This window comes from Rattus norvegicus, chromosome 4 (genome assembly GCF_021556685.1).
Source record: "Rattus norvegicus strain SHRSP/BbbUtx chromosome 4, alternate assembly SHRSP_T2T, whole genome shotgun sequence".
NCBI lineage: Eukaryota > Metazoa > Chordata > Mammalia > Rodentia > Muridae > Rattus > Rattus norvegicus.
In genome coordinates, this window is record NC_141537.1 from 71,043,279 (window position 1) to 71,070,625 (window position 27,347).

The 27,347-nt window shown below is 39.1% G+C and overlaps 3 protein-coding genes across 6 annotated transcripts in view; 1 reads left to right on the forward strand and 2 right to left on the reverse strand.

The window, feature by feature from the left end:
- Window positions 1-6,210, reverse strand: part of Try10 (trypsin 10) — a 64,402-nt gene extending 58,192 nt beyond the window's left edge. The window contains exon 1 of the mRNA XM_087658428.1: window positions 6,069-6,210. The gene's annotated coding sequence lies outside the window, so the exon portion shown is untranslated. The remainder of the gene's footprint in view (window positions 1-6,068) is intronic.
- A 5,781-nt stretch (window positions 6,211-11,991) lies between these two features.
- On the forward strand, window positions 11,992-13,274 carry Prss2-ps1 (protease, serine, 2, pseudogene 1). Its single transcript, XM_087659723.1, has 3 exons — window positions 11,992-12,245; window positions 12,731-12,867; window positions 13,125-13,274. Exons 1-3 carry the CDS (start codon window positions 12,116-12,118, stop codon window positions 13,272-13,274), a joined length of 417 nt encoding a protein of 138 aa, XP_087515849.1. The 5' UTR covers window positions 11,992-12,115.
- A 10,900-nt stretch (window positions 13,275-24,174) lies between these two features.
- Window positions 24,175-27,347, reverse strand: part of LOC102554637 (anionic trypsin-2-like) — a 50,765-nt gene continuing 47,592 nt past the window's right edge. For 3 of the 4 annotated variants that reach the window (XM_087655456.1, XM_087655454.1, XM_087655455.1), the window contains 4 exons: window positions 26,638-26,797; window positions 25,121-25,374; window positions 24,612-24,748; window positions 24,175-24,378 (listed from right to left, as the gene is read on the reverse strand). In XM_087655456.1, the coding sequence (XP_087511582.1) occupies window positions 24,229-24,378; window positions 24,612-24,748; window positions 25,121-25,250 (417 nt within the window). In that variant the 5' untranslated portion in view covers window positions 25,251-25,374; window positions 26,638-26,797 and the 3' untranslated portion in view covers window positions 24,175-24,228. The remainder of the gene's footprint in view (window positions 24,379-24,611; window positions 24,749-25,120; window positions 25,375-26,637; window positions 26,798-27,347) is intronic. The other variant, NM_001447445.1, reaches the window with a different exon arrangement.

Consider the following 27,347-nt stretch of genomic DNA (forward strand, 5'->3'; position numbering starts at 1 on the left):
AGAATATTAAAATCATTAAGGGTAAAAGGTCAAGTAACATATAAAGGCAGACCTATCAGAATTATACGAAGCTTCTCACCATAGACTATGAAAGCCAGAATATCCTGGAGAGATGTCTGAAAGACACTAAGAGAACACAAATGCCAGCTCAGACTACTATATCCAGCAAAATTCTTAAATTAACATAGATGGAGAAACAAAGACATTCCATGATGAAATCAAATTTATACAATATCTTTCTACAATCCAGCTCTATGAAGAATAATGCATGGAAAACCTCATCACAATGAGGGAAACTACACCCTATAAAAAGCAAGATAGTAATCTTGAACGGAAACCAAGAGAGACACACAAACATAATCCTACATCTAAGTACGAAAATAACAGAAAGCAACAATCACTGTTCCTTAATATCACTCAACATCAACGGACTCAATTCCCCAATAAAAATACATAGACTAACAGAGTGGGTATATAAAGAGGACCCAGAATTTTGCTGCATACAGGAAACACATCTCAGAAACAAAGACAGACACTTCCTCAGAGTAAAAGGTTGGAAAACAACTTTCCAAGCAAATGGTCCAAAGAAACAAGCTGGAGTAGTCATTCTAATATCGAATAAAATTGATTTTCCAACGGAAAAAAAGATAGCATTTTCAATACATGGTGCTGGTTTAACTGGAGGTCAGCATGTAGAAGAATGCAAATCCATCCATTTTTATCACCCTGTAAAAGCTTAAGTCCAAGTGGATCAAGGCCCTCCACATCAAACTAGATACACTTAAACTAGTAGAAGAAAAAGTGGGGAAGAATCTCGAACACATGGGCACTGGAGAAAATTTCCTGAACAAAACACCAATGACTTATGCTCTAAGATCAGGAGTAGACAAATGGAACCTCATAAAACTGCAAAGCTTCTGTAAGGCAAAGGACACTGTCATTAGGACAAAACAGCCACCAACAGATTGGGAAAAGATCTTTACCAATCGTATATCTGATAGAAGGCTAATATCCAAAATATACAAAGAACTCAAAAAGTTAGACTCCAGAGAGCCAAATAATACTATTAAAATTGGGGTAGACAGCTAAACAAAGAATTCTCAACTGAGGAATATCAAATGGCTTAGAAGCACCTAAAGAAAGGCTCAACATCCGTAGTCATCAGGGAAATGCAAATCAAAACAACCCTGAGATTCCACCTCACACCAGTCAGAATGGCTAAGATAAAAAATTCAGATGACAAAAATCTGGTGAGGACGTGTAGAAAGAGAAACACTCCTCCATTGTCAGTGGAATTGTAAACTGGTACAACCACTCTGGAAATAAGTCTGGAGGTTCCTTAGAAAGTTGGACATTGTACTAACTGAAAACCCAGCTATACCTCTCCTGCCTATATACCCAAAAGATGCTCCAACATTCAACAAAGACACATGTTCCACTATGTTCATAGGAGCCTTTTCTATAATATCCAGAAGCTAGAAAGAACCCAGATGCCCTTCAACACAGGATTGGATTCAGAAAATGTGGTACATCTACACAATGGAATACTACTCAGCTATCAAAAACAATGACCTCATGAAATTCATGAGCAAATGGATGGAACTAGAAAATATCATCTTGAGTGAGGCAACCCAATCACAGAAAAACACACATGGTATGAACTCACTGATGAGTGGATATGAACCCAAAAGCTCTAGTGACCTAAGACACAATCCACAGAGCACATGAAGCTCAAGAAGAATGACTAAAATGCAGATTCTTCACTCCTTCTTAAAAGGGGAAACAAAAATATTCATAGGATTGGACATGTTGGCAAAGTTTGGAGCAAAGACTGAAGAAATGGCCATTCAGTGCCCACCCCACATGTGTCCAATATATGTACAACCACCAAATCTAGATAAGATTGATGAAGCTAAGAAGTACTCTGACCTCATAGGTAGCAATGAATATCCTAGTAAGAGCACCAGTGGAAGGGGAAGCCCTGGGTCCTGCTAAGACTGAACCCCCAGTGAACTAGACTGTTGGGGGGAGGGCGGCAATTGGGGGAGGGTTGGGAGGGGAACACCCATAAGGAAGGGGAGGGGGGAGGGGGATGTTTGCCCGGAAACCGGGAAAGGGAATAACACTCGAAATGTATATAAGAAATACTCAAGTTAAAAAAAAATTTAAAAAAGAAGTACATGGTGACAGGAACCAGATATAGATGTCTCCTGAGAGACACTGACAGAGCATGTCAAATACAGAGGCAAATGCTAGCAGTAAACCACTAAACTGAGAGGGGGCCCCGTTGAAGGAGTTAGAGAAAGGATTGAAAGAGCTGAAGGGGCTTGCAACCCCATAATTACAACAATGCCAACCAACCAGAACTCCCATGGACTAATCCACTACTCAAAGACTATACATGGATTGACCCATGATTCCAACTGCATATGTAGCAGCTGATGGCCTTGTTGGGCATCAGTGGAAAGAGAAGCCCTTGATCTTGCCAAGGTTGGACCCCCAGTGTTGGGGAATTTCGGGGGAGCAGGAGTAGGAGGTGGATGAGGAGGAGAACACCATTATAGAAGAAGGGGAGCAGGATGGGATAGGTGGCTTATGTTCAGCTAACTGGAAAAGGGAATAACATTTGAAATGTAAATAAAAAGAAAATCCAATAAAAAAATGCAGAAAAAATAATAGTCCCTTCATGCAAAAGATAAATGGACTGAGAAAGAAATTTAAAAAGCAAAAACTTTTACAATAGCCAAAAAAATGTAAGTTAAAAAATCCAATAAAAGAAAAATTTTTTAAAAAAAGAAGAATTGATAAATGAGAGGAAACTGAAAAACTTCTGTGGGGAAAAGGACAGAGTCAATAGGACAAACCAACAACCTACTGATTGAGGGGAAAAAATTCACTAACCCAACATCCAAGAGAGGGCTAATATCCAAACTATAGAAAGAACTCAAGAAGCTAAATACCAAAAAACAAATAATGATGTATAGAACTGAACAGAAAATTTACAACAGAAGAATTTCAAATAGCTGAGATGCACTTAAAGAAATGTTCAAAGTCCTTAGTGATCAATGAAATACAAATAAAAATGACTCTGAGATTCCACCTAACACATATCAGAATGGCTAAAATCAAAAACTCAGGTGATAGCAAAAGCTGGCAAGGATATGGAGAAACCTTCCATTGCTAATGGGATTGCAAACTGGTAGAACGACTCTGGAAGACTATTTGGAAGTTCTTCAGAAGGTTGGAAATATATCTACCTGAAGACCCAGCTATACCACTCTTGGGCATATACCCAAAAGATGCCCCAATATGTCAGAGGGGCACATGTTCCAATATGTTCATATTGGTCTTATTTGTGATAGCCAGAAGCTGGAAATAACCCAAATGTCCCACAATTAAAGAATGGATACATAAATTTGGTTCATTTACAAAATGGAATAGTACTAAACTAATAAAAATGAGGACATCATGATTTATGCAGGCAAATGGGTAGAACTAGAATATATCATCCTGAGTGAGGTAAATGAGACCCAAAGGAACACACATGATACATACTCACTAATAAGTGGATATTAGCCACAAAATAGTACAGACTATCCAGGATACAATCCACAGAACTCAAGAAGGTTAACAAGTAGAAGAGCCCAAGGAGGATGCTTCAATCCCACTTAGATGAGATTAAAAAAGCAATCCCTGGTTGGGGAAAGGGACAGGGAGTAGAAAGGGGGAAAGTGATCAGGTATTGTCAGGGATGGGAGGAAGACAAGACTGAATATCTGAGGGCCAGCAGAAAGAATAGAAACCTGCAACCTCAGGAGATTGTAGGTGGAAAGACCCTCTAGAATGTACCACAGACTTGGAACATGAGAGATTCTCAGGACTCAGAGGGAGGGACCTTAGGTGAAATACCCAAGAGTAGAGAGAGAAAACTTGTACAGTCCATCTCCAGTAGAAAGTTGGGGCATCAAGTGGAGGGATAGGGTCCCAACATTCAAAAACTCTAACACAGTATTATTGGTGTCTAAAAGAACTGCAGGAAAAAAATGGAGAAGAGCCTGAGTGAAAGAAGGTCCAGCAAAAGGCCCAAAGTCGGATCCAACTCAACGGGAGACACCGCCCAAGGCCTGACACTATTACTGATGCTATGATGTACTTAAAGAAAGGAGCCTAGCATGGCTAACCTTCTAGGGGCCCAACAAGCAGCTTAAAGAGTCAGATGCAGATACACCCAGCAAGTGGGCAGAAGCTGGGGACCCCTATGATTGAATTATGGAAAAGGCTGGAAGAAGCTGAGGAGGAGTGCAACTCCATCGGAAAAACAACAGTCTCAACTAACCAAGACTTGTAAGATCTCTCAGACACTGAGGCACCAACCAGAAATCATACAATAGCTGATATGAGGCCCCCAACACATACACAGCAGAGGACTGCCTGATCTGGTCTCAGTGAGAGAAGACACACCTTATCCTTGATAGGCTTGAAGCCCCAGAGATTGGGAAGGTCTGGTTCAGTGGGGATAAGGGGTGGGGCATGATAGGGGAGGAAATATAGGCTGAGGAACCATCAGAGGACAGACAGGAGAGGAATAACGACTGGACTGTTAAAAAAAGATTAAAGAATAATAATTTTTTAAAAAAAATTGAAATCACTTGTATAAAGGAGAGAAACTGATTTCTTTGATTCAAAACATTTTCTCAAATCCTAAACGAGTTAAACTCATATGTGAGAATATTTTTATCTCATGTTCAATGCCAGCAGAGACTTGAGAAGGCTTAAATATTGCATGAGTTTGCAAGAAATGTAGGTAAGCAGATTTCAAAATCATAGAAATGATAGCAAAAGGTGGTGCCTGGAAAGTCCCCTTAAATTCTGTCACTGGAGCATCATCTTCAAATTTATGACCCAGAATTTCTGATAGATCTTTGGGAGCAGAAGATATGAAGGACTGCTTATTTTTTCTTATGAAGCTCAGCAGCCAACTTCCCTACATCTCGTTTGTCCAGTTTGGACAGTATTTTGTCTGCAGTTGAACCAAGGGCAATTTTTTTTTCTGCTTTGTAGCTAGCTTGACACTTTTGAAGTGAAATCCATATGGAGGTCCTTTGATGCCCATTATCTGCTTTACAGTGGAACAGGGCAGCTGCCATGAGCAGACCTGTATCACCGTTTTTTAAGACCTTTTATTAATAAATCATTTTTAAGTGCCATGCTCTTTACATCTCTGGGGATTTTAAAGACCATTTTTCTACAGTATATCTGAGTAGGCATATGTTTCTTATTTCTAGCTATTTACTGTCAGTTCAGCCTTTCATAAACTAGAGTAACTTTTAATATGACCATGACTTTTATTGTCTGTCTATTCACTTACATTTTCAAATTATACCAATCAGACTATAGTAGTAGCTTTGAAAAGGACTAGAACTTAACATTGCACTTTTAAGAATTGCATAATTACAATACCTTAAAAGGGCTGATATATATATAACCAAATATAACCTTAATTTTGTATCAATATAGAAAGATCTATACCAATATAACCAAATATAATAATAATTATGTACACCTATACAAAGATCTGTACCAATGTCAGAATTTTTTGACCAGTAGTTGCTTTATAAAACCAAACTGTAATATAATTTCTATGTATGCCATTTAAAGTTTTGAATAATAAGGGTTTTCCATAATTTACTTTTTGTTCACCTGACATTCATATCATTGACCCCTCCCTCCTCTCCTCCTAATACCTTACGTGCATATCCCTCCGCCATTACTCCTTCCCCATCTCCTAAGAGAAGGAGAAGCACCCTTTGTATCTCCACACATTGTGACATCGAGTCAGCAGGAATAAGTACCCCCACTTCTCCTGAGACCTAACCAGGCATTCCGGGTGAAGGAAGGGGATCTATTCAGAAACAGAATCAGAGGTAGCACCTGTTCCATTTGCTAGGAGATCCATATAAAGACCAAGCTGCACATCTGCTACAAAGGTGTGGGGGACCTAGGTCAAGTTTCTGCATGCTCTTTGGTTATTGGTACAATCTCTATAAAATCCCATGGCCCCAGATTACTTGGCTCTGTAGATGCTCTTGTTGTGTCCATGACACCTCTGGTTCACTCAATTTTAACCCCCAACTCTTCTTCAAGATTTCTGAAGCTCCACCTGATGTGTAGCTATGGGTCTCTTCCTCCATCTGCTGCTGGATGGGGCCTCTCGGGAGATAGTTATGTCAGGTTCTTCTCTGTAAACATAGCCATCATTAATAGTGTTTGGTTTGACTCTCTGCCATAGGATGGGTCTCAACTTAGGCCAGACATTAGCTGGCTGTTCCTTAAGTCTCTACTCCTTTTTCACATCTTACAGGTAGGACAAATTTTGAATTGAAGGTTTTGTGGGTGGGTTGATGTTCCCTCCTTCCACTAGAAGTCCTGCCTTGCTAAAGGAGGTAACCACTTGTGTTACTGTATAGCTCACTGGTAGAAATCTCAGCTAGGATCACCTCCATAAACTCCCCATATCCTCCCCCACATCAGGTCTCTAGCTGATTCCAGAAATGAATGATGTTCAAACTTATCAAAGGTCTACACAGCCAAGAACTTTGTTATGAAACTTCTGAATCAGTGATTCAAATAAATAATTGGGTCTTTTAAGTTACTCATATTAGGTGTGCAGTCGCAGTGGTCTGACTGACTAATACATGTCCTCACACCCTCTTTTTCTGCTTTCTGTTGCCCACCTAAACTCAGCACCAATACATTGTTCCAACTAATAAAAATTGACCATCTAGTATAATGAAACAATGAGGGTTATAAGTCATTCTTTTTCTACTTACTTTCTGGGTTTTTTGGAATAGTTTAAATGAATTGAGATTAATGAAGATTTAGCTAAAATAACCCAATACCAAGATCTGGAATTGTCCCTAGTTGAACTGTCATTATGAAAAGACCCATGACTTCCATGAAATGCCAACTTTAATACTATATATGTATGTAATATATATGTTTATGTACATGTGTATATATACATGTATAAGTTTATGTATATGGTACATATGTATATGCATATATATACACACACACACACATAATTGAAAATGTCTCTTTTATTTCTACAAAGTAATGAGATGAGCACTATACACAAGCAGTGTGACTAACATAATGGACTGAAACCAAAACGTTTCCTTTTTAGTTCTGTCACTAGGACTAAGCCTGCAAGCTTGTAGCCTCCCTACAATCTAATCTTGAAGTTGACTAATTCAATGCTCTTTTCTCACCTTCAGAATGAATTGCTCTGCCTGAACTCAAAACTAATGTTGGCAATGGGTTCCAATTATCTGGCTCCTTCTCGTTCTCTGAGTACTTCTGACTTCACTTGTGTCTAGCATGTCTTCTCTTACCTATATCCTTAAAATTGTCAGAGTAACCCAGCCATGTACACACATCCCCTGCCACATCCCACCACACCACATCTTTTCCTCTCTCATTGCTTTTAAGTAGCCTCTCTTTCTCTGCTAATCTCCTGTGAATATCCTATCTGAATTTTTCTTTCAAATATTTCTCTGATTCCTCACTTTCTCTGATGTATCACTCATCAGTTAGGTGTCACTTTCAAACATGGTTACTTCCTTCTACAGCCTAACATTACCTTCATTTTTAAGGATTAAAGGAATGTACTAAGGTTTTGTCTGTATTCCAGCCAGATCATACTATAACCCAGGATATGTCTGCATTCTGGTCAGATCATATCTTTGGATTCAAAGATATGATCCCTTGCAAGAGCAGCCGTGTTGCAAGATTCAAATTCCTCTACATACATTATATTGGATTCATATTATATCTCAAAGACAATTTTTTAACTTAAATTCAACCAGTCTGAAACTCCCTCATGTGACTTTGTTCAAAAAAATGTATACAGACAATGGCAGACATTTGCCAAACAGTTGATAAATGCATACCTTTAAAGGAGCACCAAGAGGGATACAAAGAAGAGATAAACTCAAATGGCCTGATTACCTATGAGTATTCTTGGAATCAGAGACTGACTAAATGCCATTTTTCTAATAGAAAGACTCAACAGATATTTTCCCCATAAAGCAAATAATATTAGGTAAAATAAGCATATTTTATTGGAAACCACAAAAGTGTGACACAGTGGACAGAGTAGATACTGGAGAAATGAGAGAGAAGTGGTGAGATTAAAGGGGAACTTGCCCTAAAAGTCCAAAGTGGGAATATAGATTAATAAAAGATAGAAAAATAGGGAATGGATGACCAAGAGGTGATCCAACAAATTGCAATATACACTAAATACCAAAACCACCATTGAATTGTTTTCATATTTAAACAACCCTTCTATGCATGAATAAGTCCTCTCTACCTGGTATAGCAAGAAAGAGTGCAATATCAGGGAAATGGAAAATATTGAATTTGTGTTTTTCTATGACGTGCAGACAAATACCAGGAGGAAAATAGGAGAGTAGTTTGTTCCGTTGAGAACTCTGGGTGGATAGTCAGCAGACTGCCTATCTGCCATCTGTATCCAGTCTCACATGCTCCAATAATTTCCATATCTTCCTATGGCTTTGTGGTAGCATGCCAATTGTAGATAATTTCTCTGGTAAAATGAATCCATGCAAATCAATCCTTCCTGAATACCTCACACTAACATGCTTGTGCAAAATGAAAGTAAGTACATATTATGAAAAATCTGAGAGAAATGGCAATATGAGAGATGTTCCACTCAGGAACGGAGGCAGCACCAAGTAAACAAGAAACAAGAGGCAAAGACAACACTGAGTGGCTGTTTGGAGTGTGATGCTCACCCCACCGTGCCAGTAACAGGACAACAACATATGTTATAAGGCCCACGTTTGCATTTTTTTTTTTGCTGTTTCCTCTGATTTTGAATTTTCCAAACGCCAATAAGTTTTCCTGCACAGATGCCATTGCCACAATTTCCGCTAAGCTTCCCCCATGTTAATGGACAGCTCCAGAACCATCACCACTTTGCAAAGACCCCCATAGTATCACCTTCAATGTACTTTTCGCTATATCTGGGGTCAATGAACAGTAAAATATCTGATAGGAAAGATACACAGTTAGGCCTTAAAACTTGACACAATCACACACAAAATCAAGTACAGACCTTCTATGGCTGGTTTGTGCCATGTTAAAATGAGAGCTAAGTCTTAGGAATGAATTAATTAAAAAAACAAACAAACAAAAACAGGATCACTGACTGAGCAGAGCATTGCATTCTGTTGTATATATAGTAAAAATATCCATAATTCTCTTATTTTCAGCATACCTAGTTTTTATTGAGAGGTTTCAAACTCTATTCTTTGAAATGGGCAGAGACATGCAACATGGGCTCTTTGACATAGAATACAGAGAAAATAATTTTAACATCCACATTCAGGGCAACACTGATAGTCAGGATTATCATGGTTTATGTGAACAATATTATTTTTTACTCTCATTGTTCAAGGGTAGCCTTGAAACATCATTAGCATGAGGGTCAGATATCTCAAAATTGATGTAGAAGTTGTTGTTCGCATTCATGCATTTCTCTACTTCACTAGAAAGCAAGAAATTTTCTTCTCAAACCTTACACATTCTCCATCATACATATCTGAAACCGAGGAGCCTGGATGGAAAGCAGATTCTCTCAAAGCCCACAGTGGCTAGGAACTCTGTACCTCCCTTCTTAACAATACTGATGTGCTGGTGCTGGTCAGTGGATTTTTTGGTTTCTTAGTGTTGTTAGGCAGATTTGCCACAATCAGAACAACACATTGAGGAAGAAATGATAGACAATTTGAGGGAGCCCCACTACCCACCAGAACTAGGCCATCTTCAAAGTTACTAAAAACAACAAACATTCCTCATGCTCCTCTAACACCCACAAATTTAGTCTATTACAGAAGATCACTGTAGAAGGCTAGACTATCACTGTTTCCCCCATTCTAGCATCCTTTGAAGAATCTGCTGATTTCATCCATTTTTCTCTGAGAATAAAATTTCCCTTGACACCTGAAGGTCTCCTAATGCCAAGAAGTCCAAAAAGAGGTGAGGTAAGAATCTAGGAAGGGGAAAATACAGGTGTGTTTGCTCAGGAAATATTAAAAATATTCCATGCCACACTTTAAGAAGCAGAGTCCTCCCTCCTTAAGGATATAAAAGTCTGTTCTTCTTCAGAGTTCATTACATTCTGCCACCATGAGTGCTCTCCTGATCCTGGCCCTTGTGGGGACTGCTGGTGAGTCTGATGCCTTCTGTGGTCCTGTTTTTCTAATCAAATAGAAAGCAATGACCCCTGTTTCATTGGCGTCTGTTACTTTAAGGCAGGCTGGTGTTCATATTTCTTCTCCAGCATTCTATTTCTCATTTTTATAATCTCTCAAACTTTACAGCTGTCTCCATCAAAGCACTCTCTATAGCATCCTTTATTTAATTCAGGACCTTGGTTAATAAGCCTGAAAGGGAAGCCTGATGATGCATAAAATGAGGCTAGAGGAATTCTCTTCAGCAGCAACCCTATGGGTATGCAAAGCATAGTTCTTGAGGGATTTCAGAGGTAAGCAAGCAGTGGGCTACACCATCAACATTTAATTGGATCCCACTAAATTTATCGTTTCTTCTATTTTTCTCTAGAACACTGAAGGGTTCTGAGACCACTAGGATCTAGTTACCTGTCCTGCATTTCTTGCCACTGGCAGACATCAAATTCTGTGTTGCCTTCTGGCACTGCTGTTTCTCTGCTTTCTGTTAGTGATTCTGCTCAGAACGTAACACTAAAAAATAGAGAAAGAATTAATACTAAGACACTGAGCAATCCACCCTCCAAAATCTTGAATTGCTTCTTCTCTACATCTTCTCTAGTTGCATTCCCTGATGATGATAAGATCGTTGGAGGATACACCTGCCAGGAGAACTCTGTCCCCTAACAGGTGTCTCTGACTCTGGCTACCACTTCTGTGGAGGCTCCCTCATTAATGATCAATGGGTGGTGTCTGTGGCTCACTGCTACAAAACGTAAGTGAAGTTTTCCTAACAACATTGTCCCCAGAGGGGGACCTCTTTATAGTAGGCATAGGTATGGGCAACCAGTACAGTTGGAGAGGAAAGGGAAAGGCAGGAAGGAAAGAAGGTGCTGACAGAAACTCACAATCAAAGCCTTTGGATGAGCACATAATGTAATGTCTCACCAACACTACATGCATCCCTACACACAGAAAAATAAATAGGTAAAAAATAAATATATATTAATATGAAATAGAGAAAAAATACACCCTGAAAGGACTATTTTCTCACCATACAATCTACTAAGGAATCTCACAAGGATTTTCTCATCTGGTAACTGGGACCCACAGCAAGAAATTTTATTAGAATTTTGACAATAGAGTTGAATATTGCTTTATTCTTTATTGTCATCACCAGATTTTTTGTATTCTATTATCAGATTGAATAATAGTATTGTAAAATGGGCTTTTAACTTGACTGTAGGTAAAAAAAAGATTATTTTAAAAAGTTATTAAAACATGGACTACAGAGGCTCACATTCTAGATTGTGACTCATTAGTGTAGAGTGGGATCACAAGAATGAACCTCTACAGTGTCTCAGAATCTGGCTATGAATGGTCAGACACACTACATTTGCTCTTCTTTAAATGCAACAGTGGAGCAGCCTTTCAAAAGGAACTTGAGATTAAAAGTTCCTGTGTGAAGTGGACGACGACTGAATAGACAAAGAGAGCTTCAAATGATGATGTAGTTCTTTATACTGGATATTTTGAGGTAAGATAGAGTGTATAGTAGTCTATATGGCAGAACTTCACATTAGCCAATGTAAACCAGAACTCTGTGAGAAAGAAAACTGTATCCACTTGCCCTGGTGATGCCGCAGCAAGGTGTTAAGTTGGCAGAACCACACAAGTGTGAGGACCTTGAGAAAAATGAGATGTTTGACTGTAGCATTCCTCCTCTTCCCAACAGCCGCATCCAAGTGAGACTGGGAGAGCACAACATCAATGTCCTTGAGGGCAATGAGCAGTTTGTCAATGCTGCCAAGATCATCAAGCACCCTAACTTCATTAGGAAGACCCTGAACAATGACATCATGCTGATCAAGCTCTCTTCCCCTGTGAAACTCAATTCCCGAGTGGCCACTGTGGCTCTGCCCAGCTCCTGTGCACCTGCAGGCACTCAGTGCCTCATCTCTGGCTGGGGCAACACCCTCAGCTTCGGTGGTGAGTATCACTTGTCACTCATTACCTCCCTTCCCCTCTCTCTCTGTCTCTCTCTCTGTCTCTCTGTCTCTGTCTCTGTCTCTGTCTCTCTCTCTCTCTCTGCGTGTGTGTGTGTGTGTGTGTGTGTGTGTGTATTACCTGTAATCACCTCCTCGTGTGTGTATTCCCTATAATCACCTCCTCCCTGAAATTGGGATCACTGACCTTAAAATGGTAAATATACTAGGGGTGCACAGTACCCATAGTTCCTACAAGAGATCCTAGAGAAATTTTCACAACAAGTGAACTGATCTGAAGGATCTGACCAGGCACATGCAGAATGTGGTAGTATTTTCTAATGAAGGATATCAGCAGTGAATATTCTCAAACAGGAAAGCCATTCTTTTTTGTGAAATTTAATGCTATAGGAAACAGTCTATTGTTTGGCAGCTCATTCCACACTGGCCTGTTTTCTTGATACGTAAGTCTTCTTTCTTTCCTCACAGTCAATGAACCAGACCTGCTCCAGTGCCTGGATGCCCCACTGCTGCCTCAGGCTGACTGTGAAGCCTCCTACCCTGGAAAGATCACTGACAACATGGTCTGTGCTGGCTTCCTGGAGGGAGGCAAGGATTACTGCCAGGTGATTGCCACCCTTCACTTATGCAGACCTCTGTTCTTCTGGGAGCTTGGAAGTTCAGTGGTGTAAAGTAAATAATACACAACAGTGGTACTATGAGAAATGAGGGGTCTCCTTTGGATTTCAACACAGCAGTCAGGAGAGCAGATAGGTTATGGGAGAAATGAAATGAAACAAGGAAGAATAAGCAGGTATTGAGATTATTATATGCAACCATCTTCCACACACTGTTTCTAATATACCATGTTCCTCTTTCTCAGGGTGACTCTGGTGGCCCTGTGGTCTGCAATGGAGAGCTCCAGGGCATTGTCTCCTGGGGTGATGGCTGTGCCCTTCCCAATAGTCCTGGTGTGTACACCAAGGTCTGCAACTATGTGGACTGGATTCAGGAAACAATTGCTTCCAACTAGGGATCCCCAATCACTCAGCAGTCTCTTTGTCAATAAAGTGAAATGTTCATTACTATCAGTGTTTCTGCATCATTTCTTTAGCCCCTGTGTTTTAAGGATAGCTTTCATTTAATTCTTCTCTTATCTCAAGTGTTTTGAAGAGCATCCTTCCTCTCCTTGTATGTTACATGTAGCAGAAGTACATGAAGAGATAAAACTCCAAAGTCAAGTGTTAAAACAAGCTATTTGCTGCCAGAGCTTGAGTGTATTTTGCAGACAGGACTACATTGTAAATGGAAGGTTTTATGGCTGGCCTGATATTTTCTTTTTCATTTGGCAGTATTTACAGTACCACTCTGTAGCAAAGAAGCTAGCCCTTAGGGACAAAGGCTCTATATAGGCAACAGCTCAACTTCTCCATGTTCAATGAGTTACATATGCATTTTCTTCAGCAATAGTGACTCTGTTGCTTTGTGGAGAGAAATGCATAACCTTGGCACCAGTCTAAGTAGCTTTATGTTTCTACTGGTTTGCTTCTTAGAGAGCAAGAAAAAAACCATACTTGTGTGTTAGGGACATCAAGATCATGTATATTCATACAATATATTCTATCAAAACAAAATTTTCAAAAAACAAGAAATTTCTTTAAAGTTTTAATTGTATGCTAATTTGTTTAATGCACTTGTTATGATTTTATTTCAGGTTTTGATTATAACATCCTCACCAACACCAAAACAGAACAAAAAGAATGATATAAAACAACAACAACAACAAACAATTAGGGAAGGAAAGATGATCTTTGCCAACTATTTCAGCTTTAAGTTCAGTAATTGGAAGGATTTAAGTCCAGAAGTTCAGATGAGTTACATCAAAATTTAGTGCTAATTGAATGTGCAGACCATTTGTTGAGTGTTTGATCTCAGCTTCAACTATCCAGCCAAAGTCTTCTGCTGGGGACAATCTGAAGCAGCAACATATTCCATACCTGGGATCGAAGCAAAGCATATTCCCGAGGCATTTTTCTGTTTTTAAATAATCCAAAAATTTTCACAGAAGCAATTCTAATAAAAGGAGGAAAAAGACAATGCTGTCCACTCTGAATCCATTCATTATAGTAATGAGAATTTTAGCTGGTGCGATAGAGCAACTTCAGGAGATCCAAGGACTTTAAATTGGAAAGAAAACAGTCATAGTATCTTTATTTGCAGATGTTATAAAGTATGAATAAGCACAACTCAAAATTCAACCAAGGAACTCCTACAACTGATAAATACAATTAGTGAGAGTGCTAGATACAAGATTAACTAGTAATTAAGTAGCCCTCCTATATACAAATTTTAAAAAATCAGATTTGATAAAGAAATCACATAAAAATTACCCTTCACAATAGCTACAAATAATATGAGATGTGTCAGGGTAATCCTGATGAAGCAAGTAGAAGATGTATGCAAACTTCAAAGCTGTGTAGAATGAAATTAAAGAAGGTATCAGAAGGTGGAGATGTCCCATCCTAAGTCACATAGTAAAATTTGCTGTTACCAAAAGCAATCTACAGGTTCAAGGCAATTCCCATCAAAATTACAACACAATTTTTTTACAGACCCCAAAAGGAATATATTCAACTTCACTTGTTTCCATTTTTGTGTGTCCTTTTGTTGTTCTTATCCAAATTTCGTTATTTATTTCAAAATTTTATTCATTATATTCTCTTTTAATCATTGGTGGCATAGAATTTCATATTGAGAAATTAAATATATTTCTATTTTTCTTTCATTGAATAGAGAATTTTTCACTCCATCTTTATTAAATTGGGTATTTCGTATTTACATTTCAATTGTTATTCCATTTCCCGGTTTCCAGGCCAACATCCCCCTAATCCCTCCCCCTCCCCTTCTGTATGGTGTTCCCCTCCCCACCCTCCCCCCATTAGCGCCCTCCCCCCAACAATTACGTTCACTGGGGTTTCATTCTTGGCAGGACCAAGGGCTTCCCCTTCCACTGGTGCTCTTACTAGGCTATTCATTGCTACTTATGAGGTTGGAGCCCAGGGTCAGTCCGTGTATATAGTCTTTGGGTAGTGGCTTAGTTCCTGGAAGCTCTGGTTGCTTGGCATTGTTGTTCATATGGGGTCTCAAGCTCCTACAATCTCTTTCAATCCTTTCTCTGAGTCCTTTAACAGGGATCCCTTTCTCAGTTCAGTGGTTTGCTGCTGGCATTCGCCTATGTATTTGCGGTATTCTGGCTGTGTCTCTCAGGAGAGATCTATATCCTGTTCCTGTCAGCCTGCACTTCTTTGCTTCATCCATCTTATCTAGTTTGGTGGCTGTATATGTATGGGCCACATGTGGGGCAGGCTCTGAATGGGTGTTCCTTCTGCCTCTGTTTTAATCTTTGCCTCCCTATTCCCTCCCAAGGGTATTCTTGTTCCCCTTTTAAAGAAGGAATGAAGCATTCGCATTTTGGTCATCCTTCTTGAGTTTCATGTGTTCTGTGCATTTAGGGTAATTCGAGCATTTGGGCTAATATCCACTTATCAATGAGTGCATACCATGTGTGTTTTTCTGAGATTGGGTTACCTCACTCAGGATGATATTTTCCACTTCCATCCATTTGCCTATGAATTTCATAAAGTCATTGATTTTGATAGCTGAGTAGTATTCCATTGTGTAGATGTACCACATTTTCTGTATCCATTCCTCTGTTGAAGGGCATCTGGGTTCTTTCCAGCTTCTGGCTATTATAAATAAGGCTACTATGAATATAGTGGAGGATGTGTCTTTGTTATATGCTGGGGCACCTTTTGGGTATATGCCCAAGAGAGGTATAGCTGGTTCCTCCGGTAGTTCAATGTCCAATTTTCTGAGGAACCTCCAGACTGATTTCCAGAATGGTTGTACCAGTTTGCAATCCCACCAACAATGGAGGAGTGTTCCTCTTTCGAATGGAGAATTTTTTTTTGTTTTTTTTTTTGTTTTTTTTATTAACTTGAGTATTTCTTATATACATTTCGAGTGTTATTCCCTTTCCCGGTTTCCGGGCAAACATCCCCCTCCCCCCTCCCCTTCCTTATGGGTGTTCCCCTCCCAACCCTCCCCCCATTGCCGCCCTCCCCCCATAGACTAGTTCACTGGGGGTTCAGTCTTAGCAGGACCCAGGGCTTCCCCTTCCACTGGTGCTCTTACTAGGATATTCATTGCTACCTATGGGGTCAGAGTCCAGGGTCAGTCCATGTATAGTCTTTAGGTAGTGGCTTAGTCCCTGGAAGCTCTGGTTGCTTGGCATTGTTGTACATATGGGGTCTCGAGCCCCTTCAAGCTCTTTCAGTTCTTTCTCTGATTCCTTCAATAGGGGACCTATTCTCAGTTCAGTGGTTTGCTGCTGGCATTCGCCTCTGTATTTGCTGTATTCTGGCTGTGTCTCTCAGGAGCGATCTACATCCGGCTCCTGTCGGTCTGCACTTCTTTGCTTCATCCATCTTGTCTAATTGGGTGGCTGTATATGTATGGGCCACATGTGGGGCAGGCTCTGAATGGGTGTTCCTTCAGTCTCTGTTTTAATCTTTGCCTCTCCCTTCCCTGCCAAGGGTATTCTTTTTCCTCATTTAAAGAAGGAGTGAAGCATTCACATTTTGATCATCCGTCTTGAGTTTCGTTTGTTCTAGGGATCTAGGGTAATTCAAGCATTTGGGCTAATAGCCACTTATCAATGAGTGCATACCATGTATGTCTTTCTGTGATTGGGTTAGCTCACTCAGGATGATATTTTCCAGTTCCAACCATTTGCCTACGAATTTCATAAACTCGTTGTTTTTGATACCTGAGTAATATTCAAATGGAGAATTTTTTATACAATATATTTGCTTTATTGTTTTACCTGCCAACACCTACAAGAGTCTTCACATCTCCGCCCCCAGGCAAATCTATACTCTTTCCATCTCTTGCTACACAATAAATAGGAATCTGAAGAATCATAATACAGTAAAGAAAAATAAACTAGAATAGGATGAAGTAAAGATTTTCACAGAAGAGCCAAAGAAAAATATACAAAATGTACAACTTGGAGAAACCTAAGTTCGTACACACAGTAATCCCATAAGAACCCATTTCTGAAAGTCACAGTATAATGCAAAGGACCTATAAGTTTCAAAAACAAGCTATAACTAAACATTGAATCAAAGAGCCTCTGTAATATCTAAAATTGCCACTGTTCTCCCTTGTATTTACTGCTTGGAAAGAAGCCTGCTTTAAAGAGTGGTTTGTAACCCAGTGAAAGTCACTAGAGAAAACTATTATTTCAGTATCAACTGTTTATCCATTGGAGATAACTTCAAGGGTTAGGAATGGGGTCCCTGTCCACTTCAGGCTGTGCTCTAGGACCACACCTGCCGCATACCAATGCAAGCACCATGCATACTCCATCAGCATCAGCCTCTGGGAGTTCATATGTGTGACAGTCCTGCTGTGATTATAAGGCTCTGTCCCTGAGTCCTCCATTTCATCTGACTCTAAAGTCTTTCTAATTTCTCTTCCACTGGGTTTCCTGAGCAGTGAGGGAAAGGACTTGAGTAGGTATCTCTATAGGACTGAGTGTCCCAAAGTCTCTCTGACTCTCTGCATATTGTCCAGACATGGATCTCTATCTTTTTTCCCTTCTACTTGAGGAAACTTCGCTGATGATAGCTGAACAGGTACTAATGTATGATTATAGCTGAATGTTGTAAGGAGTTATTACTACTTCCACTTAGCAGAACCATGGTATTTGGTTTCCCTGTTTGTTGCTGGTACTGGGGTCTTGGCTACCCGAAAAGTGTCAGATATTGATTACAGCTCATGGAGTGGATATTAAGTTCAATCATAGAGTGGTTGTTTACTCCCACAACCTTTGTGATACTATTGCACTAGTTCAAGGTGTGGGCAGGTTGTCATTTTATATCAAGGTTTTGTAGATGAATTGGTGTTTGCATTTTGCTTTGAAAGAGTAAACTGCTTTTTGGTATCATTAACATCAGTACATATGAGTGAAGGATCTACATAAACATTACCCTTAATTTTCCCTCTTAAGATTCTTGTGTAGGTATTGTCTTTCCTTGTAGGGATTTGCCACCAGTTTGTGAGCAGCGACTGATTGATAGCCATGCAAAAAGTCTACGATGCTTGGTGGGTCCAATGGCATCTCTTTGGCCAACAATTCCATTAGATGAATGGAACCCATTTGTGTTACTAAGGGCTACAAAAGCTTTCACACGGAGTTCTATATGCTCTCCTATTGGCCAATTTCATTTGCATTGTCCTTATAAGTGTATGTATGTTAGGTAAATTCTATTATATTAGGTTTCCATATGATCATTCAAATGGCTCTTAATTTTAGCAAATCTCTGTTTTCTCTCCCTTAACATTTGATCCATCTATTCCAGCCCCTCATCCCTTCTTAGGCAGGTCTGCATCAAGCCTCCATTCATTCTATATACTTAACTTCTGTGGTTAGATGGAGTACAGGTTTCATATAAAAATTACAGTTAAAATTAACATGTAAACAAATACAAGTTATATTTGTCTTTTTTCAGTCTATGTTACCTAACTCATGATGATTTTTCCTCCATCCATTTACCCACAAGTTTTCTGTTCTTTTTTTAAACACCTTAATAATATTCTATTGCATAAATGTATCATATTTTCTTTATCCCAGGATCTATTTATTAGCACCAGACTATTGATAAGCACCAATGGATATGGTTGAACAAAGAATCTGTAGTAGGATGAATGATCCTTTTGGTATATGTTCAAGACTGGTATTGCTGGATCTTGAGGTAGGTCACTCCCCAACTTCAAAGAAAGTGCCACACTTGATTTCCATACTGGTTGTAATAGTGCCCACTCCCCCTGGCAATGGATGAGTGTACCCTTCACCTCATATTCTTGCCAGCATGAGTGGTTATTTGTTTCCCTCGTTTGACCATCTGACTGCTGCTATAAGAAGAAATCTCTAAGCAATTTTGATTTACATTTCCCCAATGACTAAGGATATAGAACATTTCTTTAAATGCTTCACAGATATTTCCATGCAATGGGGAAATTTTTTTAAGAAATAGTTTGTGTCAAACTGGTCTGCATTATCTGTCCTATTCCTGTAGTGATTTGATGTGCCAGGCTGGGTTGCTACTCTCTGGGAAAGGGGGTCCTCCTTGTCAGAAGAGAAGGGAAGGGTTTGATGGGGAGAGGGATGTGTGAGGAGGGTCTGTAAGAAAAGAGGTTGCTCTGACAGGGTTGTGAAGTGACCAAATAAATAGAAAAAAGAAATATTTATATATATATATATATATAATATATATATACTATGATACAATGTATGATACAATGTCAGACACTACTCTGACAATGTTTTAATTTAGTTTAATAGGTATGAATTCATAATCTATTTGATGTATAGTAGCATTTTTCTGAATAATTTTCCTTTGGACTATTTAAAAAGAGCACATTTTGAATCTCATTTCAGTTATTTTAAATGAATATTTTCAGTTTAAATACAAATGAAAATAGTTTTAACTTATTCTTACTAAATCATTAAATATGTATTTCTGATTACAGAGATTGGAAACACTAAAAATAGAACACTTTTTTAAACATTACAATATAATAAGTAAATAAACTTAAAAAACAGCTTCCTTCTCAGAAATAAATGACCAATTCAAATTGATAGAAATGACATCTTTAGACTCTGCAAGTGTATGACAGTGTGAATTCTGGGGACTCTTGAGAATGTTTATAAATGCAAGCCTCCTGAACACAGTGTGGTCACTGCTGTTCCTCCCATTGATGATGGATGCTACTGTTGCTGTTGCTACAGCTGTTGCTATTGCTGTCACTCTTGTTCTTGTTGTTGATGTTGCCAGTTGTTAGATGCTGGATGCTTTTTTTGAAATATCCTTATGATGCATTGCAAAATTGGCCCAAGAAACTTGATGCCTTTAACCATCAAGAAGAGTCTAACAATATAGATAGATATACCCTTTCTTCTCTGGCTTTCTTTCTATCCCACATAGTTTTGAGGGGTAGGAAGGTATAAGGGTGTAGAAGGGTGGTGGAAATATGAAGACATAGAACAGTAAAAAGTCTGGTTACAAACTGCTTGGCATTTCTTCCATTTTATCGGATGTGGCCATCAGCTTGCTGTAAAAACCTTTATTATGTTGATGCATGTCCTTCGTATCCCTAATCTTTCCATTACTTGTCATAAGAATTTGTGCTGGATTTTGTCACAGGCCTTTCCAGGATCAAATGAGATAATCATGAAGGTATTTTTTCTTTAACTTTTTTTACATTGATTGATTTTCATATGCTGACTGATACATGCATTTCTGTAATGAAGACTGTCTGATCATAGTGGATGATCTTTGTGATATGTTCCTGAATTCAACATGTGAGTACTGTATTGAGAGTATTTCCATTTTTGTTCATGAGGGAAATAGATTTCATGTAAAAAGAAAAACAGGGTAGCTATAATAAACCCATATAATAAAAGAATATCTAGAGATATTACCATCTCCGATTTTAAGCTCTACTATAATGCTATATTAAGAAAAACAACTGCATGTTCTTTGCATGAAAACAGATAGGTTGATCAATAGAATCTAACTGAAGAACCAGACATAAATCCACATATGTATGAACAGCTGGTTTCTGGTGGAAAAGCACAAAATATAGAATGGGGAAAAAAGAATCTTCAACAAATGATGCTAGTAAAACTGGATGTCAGCATGTAGAAGAATACAAATTGATCCATATCTATAACTTTTCACATGTCTCATGTCCAGGTCTATCAAAGATCTCAGCATAGAGGCAGATACACTGGACCTGATAGAAGAGAATTGGGGAATATCCTTAAGAACATTGTCACAGGTGTCAGCTTCCTGAAGAGAAAATCAACAGCCCAGTCTATAAGAACAACAATCAATAAATTGGACTTTGTGAAACTGAAAAGGTTTTGTAAGGCAAAAGACACCATCAATAGGAAAAGACTGGAACTTACAGAATGAAGAAAAAACTGTGATAAAATCCACATCCAATGGGGGTCCAATGTCAAAAAATGTATAACAAATTTAAGAAACTAGATAGCCACAAACTAAGTAGTCTAATTTAAAAATGGGGTGGAGATGTATATAAATATTTTCAACAGAGGAATCTCATATGGCTAAGAGACACTTATAAAGGCTTAGCATCTTTAGCTATCATGGAAATGCCAATCAACACTACATTGTGCTTCCGTCTCACTCCTGTGAGAAAGAAGGCAACACTCCTCCATTACTGATGGCAGTGCAAACTTGACAGGCATCAATATTGCCAATCCTACAAAAGAATGGGAGTCTGTCTACCTCAAGACCCAGCACTCTTTTGCATATATCCAAATAAGCCTTGTTCCCAACACAAAGTCACTTGCTCCAACATGTTTAGCCAGAAACTGCTAATTATGTTGATGTCACTCAACCAGAAAAAAAATAGATAAAGAAAACATAAATGTTATTTGACTGTTAAAAACAATGACATAATGAAATTCATAAGCAAATGATGAACTAAATACTCATATTAAGTGAGTTAAGCCATACCCAGAATGATAAATGGTATATGCTCACTTAAAGAGTGGACTGTTAAGCAAAGAATAATCATTCTACAATCCACAGACACAGAGTACCCAAGTAACAAGGATGGCTCAAGAAATGATACATGGGTCTTCCTGGATAAAGAAAATTGATTTTTCCGGTGGATGTGGGCAAGTAGGAATGGAAAGAGGAAGGATCACGTTGGGGAATGTAAGGACAAGAGAAAGAGAGCACTGACAGAGATGAGTGGAACTGGGGAGCATTTGGAGTGATATAGAAAGCTAGAACAGTGGAAAATCCCCCTGGAATAAAAGGAGGGAGCCAAGCTAGATTTCCTAATGCTCCAACATATAGAGCCCTATCTGGCCATCTTTGATAACCAGTGAGGCTTTGACATCAACCTTGCCACAGAACGTTCAACCTACTATTTCTCCTGCCTGGAAAAAGTGCTGGAGTAATAATGGTTTAGAGTTTGTAGGAGTAGACAACCAATGACTAGTTCAAATTGAGGCCAATGCTAAGAGAGAGAACCCACTCATGGCACTGCCTGCATGGCTAGAAACCAGAGGCAGGACAGACCTGAGGCACTGGATAAGCGCGCGCGCGCACACACACACACAGACACACACACACACACACACACACACACACACACACACACACAGAGAGAGAGAGAGAGAGAGAGAGAGAGAGACAGAGACAGAGACAGACAGACAGACAGACAGACAGAGAGACAGAGAGAGACAGAAAGACAGAGAGAGACAGAGACAGAGACACAGACAGAAGACAGAGAGACAGAGAGTAAGACTATCCCTCTTATGCCTACATCCTTCTTCTACAAACCACTCTTTATTGAGGTTATCCTGGCACCACCTAGCATTTGACTGTGGGTCTCTGCATCTGTTACTATCAGTTGTTGGATGGCACCCCTCTTACGACACTTGTAGTAGTTAGTCACCAAACTATGAGCATAGCAGAATTCCATTAGAAATCATTTCATTGACTTCTGTATGAATGTCTGTGTGTTTGTATATAGAAGTGTCTCTGGCCCTTTCACATGTGCTTGAGACCATTTTGCCCTTACTGTGTTACCTCATCCAACATTGCTTTGAAGGTTTGTGCCTAGAATTTGGGGATATGTTAGGCCATGTTTGATAAATATCCTAGGGAGGACTGTTTTTTTTTATTATTATTTTTTTATTTTTTTGTTTTTCTTTGGTTGGTTGGTTTGGTTTGGTTTTTGGTTGTTGTTGTTGTTGTTTTTGTTGTTGATGATGGTGATGATGGTGATGATGATGATGATGATGATGATGATGATGATGATGATGTTTGGGAGGGTGGACCAAGAGTGCATTTGGGGTAAAGAGTAGGATGTGGGGAAAAGGGCTGAGAGGAGGAAGGGGAAACTGCGATTCAGGGGTAATGTAAAAGAGAAGAATAAAAGAAATAGAAACACAAAGGCAAGGTTTAAACTATGATAGAGAATGAAAAATGAGAAGAGATTGAAAGAAGGTGGATAACAAAAGAGTTTAAGTTGTGAATAACAGTGTGCCCAATGGAAACAGAAAGCCTAAAAAACTGCTTTAAAGAAAAATAAAATGTACTAAATTGTCATGCTGTGGAAATATTTAAGAAAGGAAAAGAAAAACAAGAATTAGCCTTTTAAAAAAAACAAATTACTGACTTCAATTTCAATTAATTTCACTATTTACAGAGAACTAGGGGGTTAATTTCTATAGCAGAAGATGTCAAACCTGAATATGACTCAGAGTAATAAGTAAACAAATAGTTTAATAATTATACAAGCAAACAAATAAAAATGAAATGGAAAGAAGAGTATATCGTGAAAGAAGAATGGTTTCTTTTCTCACTACTTCAAGACTAATGCCAACATTATACAATCCTCACCACAAACCAACAGCAAATCATGATTATGGAAGAAAACACATAGCCATCTCATTGCTTACTGAAAAGTTAAGCTGCTGTCCACATAGGGCATTTGTACTGAAGTGTTACCCTCTATTGTACAAGGAGGTATGCTGCATGCTACCAGAAAAGAAACATAGACACCAAGATATTCTGCCACAAACACTTCAGTGTACCATGGACCAATCTATAAAATGTGTTAGGTCTGGAATATGATGTATTCTGACAGCCCATACAATATTGAAAAACTTATCTTTGGAATTTTCATCTCTTTACATACTACAGTTATGCATAATTTATTTTAAAGTATAGTATGCCCTTCGGAACACATGAGTAAAATTATGTCCAATGAAAGCTAGCATTAAAGACAAAGAGCTAAAGGCATGAAACAGAAACACAGGAAGTGATGAATATTTCACTTTATTGACACACTGACTGCAGAGGGATTGGAGATCTCTAGTTGACAGCAATTGTGTCCTGAATCCAGTCCACATAGTTGCAGACCTTGGTGTACACACCAGGGTTATCTGGCAGGGCACAGCCATAACCCCAGGAGACAATACCCTGGAGCTCTCCATTACAGACCACAGGGCCACCAGAGTCACCCTAGGAAAAAGAAACACAATGCATAAGAAAGGGCATGTGAAATAGGGCTGCCTATAGTAAACCCAATATCTGTCAATTCTTACTTTTCTATTTCTTTTTCTACTCTGCTGAAATCCACAGGAGACCCTTTCTCTATAGTGCCACCTCACTACACTTTCTGCATCCTAACACTGAGCTTTGAATCCCCACTCCCAGGAGAACAGAGGTCTGCATAAGTGAAGGGTGGCAATCACCTGGCAGGAATCCTTGCCTCCCTCTAGGAAGCCAGCACAGACCATGTTATTGGTGATTTTTCCAGGGTAGGAGGCCTCACAGTCAGCTTGGGGCAGCAGTGGGGCATCCAGGCACTGGAGCAGATCAGGATCATTGACTGTGAGGAAAGAAAAAGAATGAAGAATCCTTTATCCAGACAACAATCTAGTGTTGAACTAGCTGGCAAGCAATGGACTGTTTACTATAATCTTAAGGTCTACCAAAAAAAAAAAAAAACAAAAAACAAAAAACAAAAAACTTTCCCATTTGAGAATGTTCACTGCTGATATCTTTCCTGAAAAAAGTAGTACATTCTGCGTGTGCCTGGCCAGATTATGTGTTGTGCAAATTTCTCTTAGATCTGTTACAGAACCTATGTGTGCTGTGAACATGCAATATATTTAGCCTAGAAGCAGGTGGGATAATTTCTAGAATGTTGGTGATTGCAGTGTACACAACAAACGTGTACTAGGTGACAGGTCCTACTCACCACCGAAGCTGAGGGTGTTGCCCCAGCCAGAGATGAGGCACTGAGTGCCTGCAGGTGCACAGGAGCTGGGCAGAGCCACAGTGGCCACTCGAGCATTGAGTTTCACAGGGGAAGAGAGCTTGATCAGCATGATGTCATTGTTCAGGGTCTTCCTATCGAAGTTGGGATGCTTGATGATCTTGGCAGCATTGACAAACTGCTCATCGCCCTCAAGGACGTTGATGTTGTGCTCTCCCAGTCTCACTTGGATGCGGCTGTTGGGAAGAGAAGGCATGTTACAGTATCTTACTCTGTGACTCAAGACATCCCAAGTTTCTCAAGTTTCTTACTCTTGTGTGGTTCTGAAGATTGAGGGATCTTGCTACAGTATCATAGGAGAAGATCAGGGAAAGTGGATAGAGTTTCGTCTGTCCTGCTCTTCCTCTCGTTTTCAAAGACAGAAAAATTACAGAGGTTGAGGTAAAGGACTGCAGTGTAAAGTGCACTTCATTATAATATACCAAGAAATATCCAGGCTTAAGTCTCTCCAGGGTCATCTGAAGCTCTTTTTATTGACAGTGTCTTTGTTCACTGTGCACAGGATTTTTATATCCATTTCTGTCTAAAGGGGCATGATAGTGTTGCTTTTAACCAGAAAAGTCAATATCTGGTTCTCATCCTTCACAGTGGGATTCTGAGGCCTTGTGAATGGTTCCTTCTCTTTATCCCAAGTCCAAACCTAATTGGTCACATTCTAGAATATGAGGCTATACTAACTAACTATACCTCAGTAGTATCTTTTCATCTTTCTCGCCCACACTCAAGAGAGCCCAATTTATGTGCAGTATTATTCATCTTATAACAATGTATAAAACAACAGGTGAAGAAACTGAAAGATAAGGCAATTTCAGCTTTATTTTTGAAAACTCTGATACAATTTCTTGCTACAGGACTAAGTTACCAGTTATGACAACCTTTGCCAACTTTCTTATTGGTTTCATAGTAAGAAAATTAACCATCCTTCTTTTAAGATATACTCTTCTTCCATTTCATGTTTATTTGTTTGTGTGTAAAATTATTAAACTATTTGTTTACTTCTTCTGATGCAAGTTCAGGTCAGACATCATCTGGTAGAAACTGACCCCCAGTTCTCTGTATATAGTGAAATTAACTGAATCTAGAAGTCTTGAAAACTTACACATTGTCTACCCTTACAGAAAACTGAGTTAATGAATATGCTGCATACGATACAGTATTACTGTTTGCAAAAGTCTTAATATTTGGTGCTTTCTACCCTAATATCACTTTGCTTGCTTTAATTATCTCTTCCATTGATGTATTTTGAATGGTTTACAGGTGAGAAAGGATTCCTATTCTGCATCCTTATTCTGTCCAAGCTCATGAAATTAGTTGCAGACACTAATCTCTCTTCTCTAACTTTTCACATTCACCTTACAAACTCAGTGATTCAGTGTTCTAATACCATGCCCTTAGACTAGTCAAGTGTGTCTTCTGTACAGTGAGGGTCCATCACTTACGATTTGTAGCAGTGAGCTGCAGACACTACCCACTGGTCATTGATGAGGGAACCTCCACAGTAGTGATAGCCAGAGTTCAGCGAAACCTGGTAGGGGACAGAATGCTCCTGGCAGGTGTATCCTCCAACGATCTTGTCATCATCATCCACAGGGAAAGCAACTTGAATGAACACAAGAAGATGATTAAGAAGACAATCCTTCAAGGTCCTGGACGGTGGAGCCCTCGAGTCTCTGTCAACTTTCAGCTAAGTAGAAAACCTTAGAACAATGACTAAAGGCAAGACAGTAACACTGAATTGCCAGTAGGCATAAAAATGTGTGTCTAACATACAGAGCACTGCAGGACAATTAAAAAATACTCTGGAGGTTACTGCATTCTAATGGGTTACCAGAGACAGAGCAAGCAATGTTTTCAGCTTGCAGGTATAGGGTGCAAAGATAGTTATTTTATCCACTACCTGCTTTAATCTCAAGTTCATCATTCCCGGATCCCCTGTGGCTGAGACTTTAAGGTATTTAGGGTACTTAGAAATACCTTAGAAGATGTTCTGTGTATGCAAAGTTTTACATACCCATGAGATTTTATAACTCAAGTCTGTATGTCTATATATTAAGAAGAAGCAGAAATTGGGCCTTACATAAGACAGGGGGATGTAATATCATTGACACTAATCATTTTTAATTTGACTTCATGTTTGTAAGTCTTAAAG

Bases quoted from the DNA above. Each gene is read 5' to 3' on its own strand.
- Prss2-ps1 (XM_087659723.1), top strand. From the start codon at position 12,116: ATGCTGATCAAGCTCTCTTCCCCTGTGAAACTCAATTCCCGAGTGGCC. The intron at 12,246-12,730 runs GTGAGTATCACT...CTTTCCTCACAG, and splicing joins CAACACCCTCAGCTTCGGTG to TCAATGAACCAGACCTGCTC. The intron at 12,868-13,124 runs GTGATTGCCACC...CCTCTTTCTCAG, and splicing joins GAGGCAAGGATTACTGCCAG to GGTGACTCTGGTGGCCCTGT.